General features: G+C 52.0%; 4 protein-coding genes across 6 annotated transcripts; 2 read left to right on the plus strand and 2 right to left on the minus strand.

The window, feature by feature from the left end:
* Positions 1–423: 423 nt before the first annotated feature.
* On the plus strand, positions 424–1,608 carry TERG_04057 (mitochondrial 54S ribosomal protein YmL7/YmL5; the record flags this gene model as incomplete). Its single annotated transcript, XM_003234957.1, has 3 exons — positions 424–668; positions 730–1,419; positions 1,485–1,608. 3 exons carry the CDS (start codon positions 424–426, stop codon positions 1,606–1,608), a joined length of 1,059 nt encoding a protein of 352 aa, XP_003235005.1.
* A 713-nt stretch (positions 1,609–2,321) lies between these two features.
* Positions 2,322–5,009, minus strand: TERG_04058 (STE/STE11 protein kinase; the record flags this gene model as incomplete). 3 transcript variants are annotated; one of them, XM_047748194.1, is made up of 2 exons in its annotated part: positions 2,322–4,676; positions 4,731–5,009. In XM_047748194.1, the coding sequence occupies 2 exons, from the start codon at positions 5,007–5,009 to the stop codon at positions 2,322–2,324; spliced, it is 2,634 nt and encodes an 877-aa protein (XP_047604171.1). The 3 variants fall into 3 exon arrangements, with proteins under 3 accessions (XP_047604171.1, XP_047606163.1, XP_047606164.1); XM_047749705.1 differs by having other exon boundaries at positions 4,731–4,826; XM_047749706.1 differs by lacking the exon at positions 4,731–5,009 and having other exon boundaries at positions 2,322–4,448.
* Positions 5,010–6,296: 1,287 nt separating this feature from the next.
* On the plus strand, positions 6,297–9,177 carry TERG_04059 (uncharacterized protein; the record flags this gene model as incomplete). The annotated part of the gene is made up of 4 exons (XM_047748195.1): positions 6,297–6,438; positions 6,507–6,561; positions 6,614–7,239; positions 7,319–9,177. 4 exons carry the CDS (start codon positions 6,297–6,299, stop codon positions 9,175–9,177), a joined length of 2,682 nt encoding a protein of 893 aa, XP_047604172.1.
* Positions 9,178–9,732: 555 nt separating this feature from the next.
* On the minus strand, positions 9,733–10,269 carry TERG_04060 (uncharacterized protein; the record flags this gene model as incomplete). Its single annotated transcript, XM_003234960.2, has 2 exons — positions 9,733–9,870; positions 9,934–10,269. The coding sequence occupies 2 exons, from the start codon at positions 10,267–10,269 to the stop codon at positions 9,733–9,735; spliced, it is 474 nt and encodes a 157-aa protein (XP_003235008.2).
* Between the last annotated feature and the right edge of the window lie 286 nt (positions 10,270–10,555).

A 10,555-nucleotide genomic window follows, 5' to 3' on the forward strand; every position in this document is an offset into this window, starting at 1 on the left:
AGTAGTTAAATTTAGGATGTGTCAAGCAAGATATGATAGAGTAAATCGTCTTCTCCCAGTGTAACTCATGGTCTATCCTCAGATCCAATGGGCTCGCAAGTCCATCCCGAGCTATCCTCCTGCTTGATCCCTCGAATTTGGTAGAACCAAAGGCCGGGCGGAAAACTGGATTATGTAAACATAAGATAAATGTTTGTTTATTTTGTTTTGTTTGTGATGTTTGCACTCAAAACCTGGCTTATTAATTAGCTTTAGGAATATTAATTATCCTTACGCATTATTCATCAATTAGTAATAAACATCCACGTGACAAACCTTAAACAAAATTCGAGATGGAAAAAGCGAGCAGAGCAGACGAGCAACGAGCAGACGAGCCGACGAAGCAAGTCGCGCGAGAGCATCAACGACGGGAGAAAACACAAGATGGCTCTTCACGAGTCAATGTCAAAGCTTCCCAGGGCTCTATCACGGCGGTTACAGCCAGCCTTTTCCTCCCAGCTCCCGGCATACCGTCGCAATGCCTCTTCCGAATCATCATCTCCCTCTCCCCTAGACGACCTCGAACCCTCCTCATCCTTTTCCACACCTCCATTGCCCGAAGAAAAGATAAAAGAATTCGACCCAGTAGCCAGAAGCAAAGCTAGAAAGCACCAGCTTCCACGAAGTCGGTATGTTAGCACCAATTAACCCCCATATCAAGGAGGCACTCCATCCCTAACAACCCTCTAGATACCAATACCGCTCTCCCAAATATGACCGTGGCCCTCTTAATCCTCACAGACCTCCGCCAACATCACATCCTTCCTCACGTCTTTTCGTTCCGGGCCCATTCAGCTTAACCCGAGTCGAACAGACGTACAATTCCACAGTAGCCTCCGACATCCTTACACTCTGCTACGTGCATAAACCGCATGGTTTCAAGGCTCCCCCTCCCGCCCCCCGTCTACGGCAATGGGACGATAGCTCGCCGTATCATAAGAACAGACCTCTTCGCGGACCCAGAGGAGGAGACGTTTTGCGCCTGCTCAGGAAACCAATCACGTTCAACAATATTCCTGAATTGTCTGGCGTGACTGTTCACTCTTACGTTAAGGAAGCTGTGGCGAGCTCCTCGTTCCTGCATGTAGCTGGTATGACGCTACAGGCCATCACGAACGTGCGAGTAAAGACTCACAAGGTCAAGACGGGTGTGCCTAAATGGGGCCTTATACCGGGCCACAAACACGTTGCTGCCACTGCTGAGCTGGAGGGAGAAGACATGTACCATTTTTTCAGCAAGTTGGTGGACGTGGTTATGCCTAAGTTTAAGGACTGGAAGGGTGTGAAGGTTACAAGCGGTGATGGAAGCGGGAATATCACACTTGGTCTGGAGCCGTCGATGGTTGCCATGTTCCCTGAAATCGAAGTCAATTACGATATGTAAGTGTGCCATGTTGGTATGGAGGTGAAAGTGAAAGTGCCCTTTGAACTAATGAAATGTGAAGGTATCCTCCCCGTATGATTCCTGGCTGCCACATTACCATCAAGACTACTGCTCGCACCGACAAAGATGCCAGACTATTGCTTAATGCTCTGGGTGTTCCATTTAATGGGAAGCTCCTGAAGTAAAGAAACACTCCCTGTATGTGTGAGATGTATACTATGTCTATCGCCAGCGTTATAAATGACGGGGTAGACACGCCTTTGTACCCTTACAACCATTCCATGCTGTGGTCATGTACCGGCAACTCTTTTCACCTCACACCATCTAGTTGCGCTACTTGCACCTGTACCATAACACACCGTCAATAGAAGAAGAATAAAGTGACTTCCTTGTATATGGATGCTTTTCAACTATGTTAGATAAGCGCATTCTATCGAATACAAGTTGGCAGATAACGCGATGTAAATGACTTGCATTCGCTCATGAAATGAGATGATCAGACTAAAAACCCAAGCCAACCACATAATGACGGGAAATTCGTAGCTGGCATGACAAGGAGAGATATGAAATGTAAGATTTGAGAAGAGCTCGGCTCTATTTTGTACAAGTTGAAATTGCCCGACAATGATTAAAAGAAATGAGAAAATATAGATAGAATAGATAAACCAAAAAGGAAAAAAAAAAGACAAGTCGATCTTCCGGGGTATTTCTTCTACTTTTGAATTACCCAGGTGTATATATAGAATATATATGTCCAGAGTGATAAGTGAAGTGCAAAAATGGTAAAAATTTTGGGTGCGGATGAATAAACGTAATGGATGGAGAGATAGGGAGATAGCGAGGAAGGTAAAGAGATAGATAGGTATATAAGGTTGAAGAGCTGTTGGGAAACCTCACGTCAAGCAATAGTTTCCAAGAAAGGGTTGCTCAACAACTCATGTGCACTCGGCCGTTTCTCATGATCAATTTCGAAGGTCATGTCTAGGAAGGCCATGGCCTCTTTGCTTGCGTTCTCTGGTGGCGGGGGACGAGCCTGGTTGTTACCAATGGCGAAAATGGCTTGTAACTGACTGCAATCCGGGAATGGATGGACACCAATGAACATCTCGACGACAAGACAGCCTAGACTCCATATGTCGGCCTTTTTGGTATGTGCTGTTTGACGCACGACTTCGGGAGCCATCCAGTACACGCTGCCTTGAAGGGAGGGGCGGTGCAGATGGTTTGATGGGCCCTTTGCGCCGGAACCAAGCATGGTGGATGCTTCGACGCGTTTGGAAATACCAAAATCGGAAATCTTGATACCTCCTTTGTTGTCGACGAGGACGTTGGCGCCCTTGATGTCGCGGTGTATAATGTCCCGGGAATGAAGGTATTCCAAGCCCGCGAGGATTTGACGAACAAAGTTGCGGATGAGAGGTTCCTGGAAGGTGTTGTACTGTTTTAGCATAGTTGCGATGGAGCCTCCGGGGACGTATTCGAGGAAAATGTTCAGATACTGGTCATCTGTGGAGGTGCCTAGGTACTGCACGATGTTTTCATGGCGGAGCCCCTGAAGGAGGCCGATCTCGTGCTTGAGAGCGGAGACCATGAGGTTCTTCTTCTGGTCGAATTCGGTACCCTTGGTAGCGGAGGGTAGTTCGACTTGTTTGACGGCCATGAGTTCTCCAGTGACGGCATGGAGGGCGAGGAAGACGCTGCCAAAGGAACCTTCACCGATCAGGGAGCCCTTCATCCAGTTCTTGTTGCCGAAGTTGTTACCTGCCAGGAAATCGGCCAGCCCATCGTCTACCTCGTCCCCATCCTCGGCCACAATCATGCTGAGACGCTCGTTCATGGACCCGCCGCCATCAGTTGCAGTGACGCTGAGCGTCTCATCCAAGAAAGTCTGTCGTTCCGGTTCTTCGATGGCAGGGTTATCTGAATTGTCATCGAAGGAGACGTAGGACTTGCGGCTGCCTTGGATAGGGGATTCTTCCTGTAGGGGTTCTAGAGCGGATGAAGCAATGGAGTCTCGGAAAGATGTTGCGGGGATATTAAACCTGGAGACGGACAAGGGTCGACCACCGGCCCGGGAAGGAGGGTTAGAGGGTGTTCCGGCGGATAGCCATGTGTCTGCAATGCTGGGGATAGGGGGAGCATCCTTCATGCTCGAGGCTAAGCTGACACCACTCATGACGGACAGACGGCTCGCAGCTCGGCTCATGCGCTGTGATCGGCGAACGGACAGCCGCATGGTCTTTTCGATGTCTTCCTTCTGGTGACTGGGGAAGTAAGATGTGAGCTCGTGGATGATCATCTCACTTGGCGGACGTGCGCCGAAGAAGGAACGTAGCTTGGTGCTCTGGTCACGCTCTGCTGTATCGTTGTGCTGTTGACGCCTGTGGTCTTCGCGTGAACGATCGGTGATGGGCGACATGGGCTGTCGCAGATGGTCCCAGGACTCTCCAGTGAGCTTCTGCAGCTTGATCTGGTTCCGTAGGTTGGTTGTGTTCATGGCGTTCATGTGGGCAACCTGGCTCTCGTCCGTGGCTAGACGGGCAGCAAGTTCAAGTTCATCTAGATCCGGCTCTCCAGCATGAATGTTCCGTAGAATGAGACGACCTCGTTCAGACCGGTTAGAACCATCGCAGATCTGCAGCAATTCGACATCAGAAATGCGTCTGCAGTTGGCTGGGTTCGGGTCGAGGCCATCCAGAACGTAGAAACAGTAGTTTTTGTAGTGGCTTTCAGGGATAAGAAGCTTCTTCAGGACCGAGACCATGATATCGTCAGCAGTCTTGCACTGCTTGATGTTGAGAGCCTTGGTTTGTCCACCAGTGTGTATGACTCGGATGACGGGGGAATGAGTTGGTAGCGAGCTTATGGTGAGTCCATCGTTGCTGGGATTCTGGCGGATATGGGCCACCGACCGGGGAGGCTGAGGCGGGTCATTGGAGGCCGTGGTGTGTCTGGAGGTGCTGGAATTCGAATGAGTGTATCCGCCAAAGTAGTTTGACCCCTGTTCACGGCGAATAGATTCCATTGGACTGGCACCATTGTATCGGTACTGCCGGAGCTGGCGGTCAGGCTCGGCTAATGGGGAAGAAGGCCTCGATGAGGGTTTGGTAGCATTGTAAGTGTGCTGAGGAGGTTCATTGCGAGACCACTGGCGGCCTGAAGGTTGGTATCGACTGCTGTTGTTATTTGACGGCCGGGAAGTCTCTGACGAGGGTGGTGTGTATCTTGAAGCGTCCAAGGCAGCCAGCGAGTCCTATGTGGTGTTAGTTACGTCCAGACTACCAGAGAGTAATGAGGGCAGACGCACTCTGTTTATCTTTTTGCGGTATGTGAGGGCTCTGTTTCGTAGCTGTTTGACGGCAACGTAGATCCGGACTCTGTCTCCGACCTTCTTGATGCCCATTTCCTGGAGTATCTTCTGGTCACAGTCGAGCAGGTTGTCACCCGTGAAATGATTTGCTATGAAAGTCAGCATCATCCATTGATATACATTCAATATATGTATTTCAGAGGGTGCTACCTTTGAAGAGGGGTTCATACTGCCCGCATCGTATGCTATGCAGCCACTCGCCGACCTTTTTCTCATCCCACGACCTGCACAGAGACTCAAAAAGTTAACAGCCGAGACAAGCAACTGGACGAATGCAGAAAGGCCTACCGGACAGGATCTAGCTGGTCTGCACCCTCTGAGAACTCGGACTCGGTCGGACTGGTGAAGAGCCCGTCCCTGGACGCAACTCCATTGGCGGGCTTCTGGAGGGCGAGGTTTGTGTAAGACGAGGAGGCGGCGGAGGCAGAGGGAGGGAGCCCGGCCTGCTGAGGCGCCATTGGGAAGCTCTGGCCGTAGAGAGCAGGCTGGGAAGTGATCATGGCCGTCGTGGCCGTGCCGTACCGTGGTGGGTGTAGCGGGGAAGGGGAGCTATCTATGCCTTTATCGTGCCGTCAAAAGCTCATGGTGGTCCAAAGGTCCGGGATGGTGAGTTGGGTGAATTAGTTAGTTGTTAGCTAGCTAGTCTGCGAGGTCAAAGAGGGATCGACCCTGGGCCAGCCACGAGATCTGAGAGTGCTCGACCGGGACAGAGGCCTGCTCCTGTATATCAGCGGCGCGGTCGAGGTCGAGAGATCGACGTCTGGTGGTGAACGAGAAGAAGAAGATGTTGTTGTTGTTGCTGAGAGTCGCGAGAAAAGGCGGTTGAAGCGGCCTGATTCAGTGCCCGATGCGGTTAGCGGCGTCTATCTCGAGATCAGACGAAAAGAAGTTGATATCAAAGACGAAGAAGACGATATTAAAGACAGAGACAGAGATGGAGATAGAAGAGACAGAAGGATAAATAGATAGAGGAGACGACGGACTTATAGGACGGGCTGGCAGTGGCTGCGTGCTGCTGGTTTCCGTCCTGCGCTCCCGTCTGCCTTTCTTTCTTCTGGCAGGCAAGCTGAAACCTCCCAGGGGCTCGCTCCGTCAGTCGGGCAGCCGGAGACTGGCGAGCCCTGAAAACTAGGTGAACGGCTCTACTTTGCTGCTCACTACGGAGCCGGTTGGGGCAGCTGGCAGCTCGCAGCAGGCAGCAGCCAGCAGGCGAAGGGCTGATCGGGGACTGGGTGAGCGGATGCCCTGTCCATCACTGCTCTATATTTGCCATCCCCTATCCGTATACTCTTCTCCATCTCCATCTCCGCCATCTGCTACTATCTACTACTATCTGCTACTAACTGCTAGTTGCTTCTGCTGCTTCTGCTGCTTCTGCTCGTCCTCCATGACTAAGCTGCCCCCCTCACCAGCCAAAAAACTCCGACTCCAGCATCACCGCGACAAAGACGAAGACGCAGACGAAGAAGACGACGACGACGACGACGACGACGAAGAGCCGTGATGGACGCCGACGACGCTGCGGCTGCGTCAGGCCAGCGGCCGCGCAAAAAGAGGGCGACGGCCACCCGCAAGTCGCTCACTGCGAGCACTGCAACCGGCCCTTTCGCCCGCCTCGAGCATCTCCAACGGCATCTCCGCACCCGTTAGTCCTTGTCCGCCGCATGACATCAACACATCCGTTAATACACAGTGTGTACTAACAGCTTATAGATACCAAGGAGAAGCCGTTTACCTGTGAGATATGCTCCAAGTCGTTTGCCCGCAGGTGAGCTCTTCTCCCGTCATCGTCTTGCGCTCAAGGCTGACTGATGATGGAGTGACCTGCTTGTCCGCCACGAGCGGCTTGTGCACCCGGCTGAGGCGGCCGCCAGGGCTGACAGGCGAGCGGCCGGCGCTGCTGCAGCCTCGGCCGTCCCCATCTCTGTGACGTCTACGGCCACTGGTACTCCTGTTCCTGCGGCTACTATAGCAGCTGTGCCTGTGCCTGTGTCTGTGCCTGGAACTGCAACGGGGCCAGGGACAGGGGCAGGAACAGGAGCAGAAACAGGAACGGCGGACCACCTGAACCCGTCGTGGGGTTACGACTTGAACCTGCTCTCCCATGCAGCCAGCCATGTAGCTCTCGAAGGTCGGGGTCATGGTCATGGTCATGGGCAGCCGCAGCTTCAGGTTCACGGACCGGGACAGCTCCAGGTCCAGCAGCAGCACGACAGAAAGGCCGTTCCCGTCTATGAGCGGCCCATCTCGGAGAACTACGGGGTCGAGCCATCGATACTCGACCTCGCCGATCTTGGTGACCCCGTGCAGGACTTCACCACCTTCCTCGAGAGCGTTGGTCTCTCCTCCGACTGGGACTCGGGACTGTTCAACTCGGTAGAGCCTGAACCGCTGCTGTCGACCCCTATACCCGCCCTAGATGGCTCTACCAAGCAACAGTCCTTTGGTGCAGCTCCCAGGTTTGCTCAGGAGTTAGACTCCCGGAACATAGCTCAGCCTGCTCAAACAAACAACCACTCCAGCAGCGGCAGCGGCAGCAGCAGCCGCAGACGAAGCACCTTCGTTTTCAAACTTTGGCTCTCGACTGCCATCTCTCCAACCAGAAGCACAGGACTCCGATGCCGGTACCTCAGAGCACAACTCCCAGCCCCGGCCAGCGTGGGACATCTCTACCCAGGAACACCAGCTCTTCACGGCCAGACTAGAAGACTTTGCCCATGTTCTTCCCAAGAACTTTGTGCGGCCTTCTAGACATGCTCTTTCCCGCTACATGGCTGGCTACATCAGTGGTCTCAACGAGCACTTGCCCTTCATCCATGTCCCAACACTGTCCGTGGCCAGGTGTCCGCCAGAACTGACCCTCGCTCTCGCTGCTGCTGGCTCCCACTACCGGTTCGAAAACAGCAGAGGCATCGAGCTCTTCCACGCTGCAAAGGCTATCTTACTAGAACGCCTACGACGTCGGGACTCCAGGCGCACTACTACTCTCCCCTCGAATTCGCAGTGGGGGCCCAACAGCACTCCTCGGGCGTCCTCGTCGGTAGTATCAAATCCAAGTAACAGTCCATTCCCTCAGCAGCAGTTCATACCCTTCATGGACAATACCTCGCTGCCAGGTGAGGATGCTGAGGGACAGATGGAGATCATCCGTACTTTCTTACTACTTACCATCTTTGCCTCCTGGGAGAGCCATCCAGACATACTTCGCGACATGCTTGCCCTACAAAGTACCCTTGCCCGTCTAGTCCGAGACCATGGCCTTAGAGAGTCTTCAGTCACCACCGCCCCGCCAGAATCGCTCTCCTGGCCAGACTGGTCCAGGCTGGAAGCAGACAGGCGCACAAAGCTCGTCGTCTACTGCTTCTTCAACCTCCATTCTATCATGTACAATATCCCCCCCTTAATCCTAAACTCCGAGCTCAACCTCAACATGCCCTGTTCCGCTGATGAATGGAAAGCAAATACCGCCAGCCAGTGGCGCCGTGTTCGTCGTCCCTCATCAGACACCAACAACACTCCCTCGTCCTTCCAGGACGCCCTCGCAAATCTCTTCACCAAATCCTCCGCTACTACTACCACCACACCACCCCCTTCCAACCCTGTGTCCCCACTAGGTAACTACGTCCTCATCCACGCCATCATCCAACAAATCTTCTTCGCCCGCCAACTCTGTCTCTCCGCTCCTTCTATGGCCGGCACCAGCCTACGACCCGACGATCTAGCCGTCATGGGTAGCTCCCTTAGTGCCTGGAAACGCGGCTGGCGTCAGACTCCCGAATCGAGTATCGATCCACAAAACCCCGCTGGGCCCATAGCTTTCACTTCCACAGCTCTGCTTGGTCTAGCATATATACGCCTACACCTCGACCTCGGCCCATGCCGTCGCCTCGTCACCCAGGACCCTGTCCAAATCGCCCATGCACTCAACGACTCTCCACCGCTGACCCGCAGTTCCCGTCTGATAATGGCTCTGTTACACTCCGCTCATGCCCTTTCAATCCCTGTCCGGCTAGGTATTGACTTCGTGGCTCGCACTCACTCCTTTTTCTGGTCAATACAGCACTCAATATGTTCTCTTGAATGCGCATTCCTCCTCTCGCGCTGGTTGCTCTCCATACCTGCCACCCAACATGATCAGAATCTGTCAGACCATGAGCGAAAACTCCTTCTCTGGGTCAAGGGCATGATAGATGAAACTGACATGTCTTCCTCCGTCAGTGCAGCCACGGAGGCAGAACTCATCACCGACCCAGCGCTAATGAGGCGGCTTAGCGTTGCCGTTGTGCGTGTCTGGTCAAGGACCTTTAAGGGGAATACGAGCTGGCCTATCGTAGACCTCATCGGCGCCAGCCTGGAAATATACGCTGATTTACTCGATATATAACTTCCATATACTGCTTCCTTGTGCTACCTTTTCCTCATACCCCTTTGTTTGTCACAGCCAGCGTGAATAGCGAGGCCTAGCATGGTCATGAATGATTTTTTTATCATGTTATTTATATTATACCCCCTATAATAGACCCAGTGACCGACCCTTACCAAGTTACCCCAGCATATGCAAAACAAACGCCAAGTAATATCGACTAGAAATAAACAAGAAGAACCCATCTATTTCTTCCCTGACTTCCGCACCGCAACGCTATGAGGTACAAACCTTAATGCAGACATCGACTTCGTAAGGCCGTCTAGCCCATCCTCTTGCATATCAACCCGCCCATTCATAGACGATACATCATTCTTGTTCGTATCATCATACAGGACATGATCCCTTCGTCTTAACGGCGTTGCACCAGGTGAGGTAACGCCATTCCCTCTCGAACTAGCACTGCCCGTCTCCAGCGAGAAACGACGTTGATGCATAGGCACACTCGACCTCAGCATAGAACTATACTTGTCTATTCCATCATTTACAATATAGAAATTATACCCCTATAACCAATTAGCAAGCATACCACAACACACCGATAATAAACATGATCTCAACTACCTTCGGAAAACAGTGCTTATCAATCAAATGTCTCCTCCGCTTCTGAGGCGTCGAACATCTCCTCTCACACCCCTCCACAAAACATCCAAACTACACAACATCAGCCCATGTCATTCATCTTCAAATCAACTATAGCGTAACAGGGAAAAATACCGTCTTCTCACCCCTCTCCTTCTTTTCTTCCATGACGGGATCATGGTTTTCCTCAATGTGTCGGGTAAGCAGTAGATCAGAAGGGAAGTTCTTCGTACATTCCGAGCACCGGTTTACGTGCGTCTGCAGGTAATGTGATTCATACGCCTCGTAGGTAGGGAAGGTTAAATCGCCCTTATGCGGGGGCAGAGAGCAATGCATTGATGTGTTTGGTTGTTCAGGCGAATGCTCCATATGAGGATATTTGTGTCGTGAAGGGGATGAGGGTATCGTTTTTGATGTTGATGATAGAGCATCTGGTGGTTCTGGGGAAGTGTCACGAGAGCGTTTCGACATGGTGGGTTAATCTGCTAGTTATTTGGGCTGATCCTGATAGGAAGCGGTGAGTGCCTGGTCTGATGTAGGGTATTTATGCACGATTCTGGTTTTGTATAGTTGATTATTCAGCCCAATGGCGTTGAGTGCTTTTGATTAATTGGGTATCTCATATTCTGTAGCTTTGAATAGTCCACTACTCTGGATCTTGCAGATTAAATATAAACAGGAAGTAGTTGAGATGCTGGAAGTTGGTGACCGCGTCAAAAGTCTACAAGCGCAAACGACAGTAGCTCTATTAGTCATC

This window comes from Trichophyton rubrum, assembly GCF_000151425.1.
Source record: "Trichophyton rubrum CBS 118892 genomic scaffold supercont2.4, whole genome shotgun sequence".
In the NCBI taxonomy this organism is placed as follows: Eukaryota; Fungi; Ascomycota; class Eurotiomycetes; order Onygenales; family Arthrodermataceae; genus Trichophyton; species Trichophyton rubrum.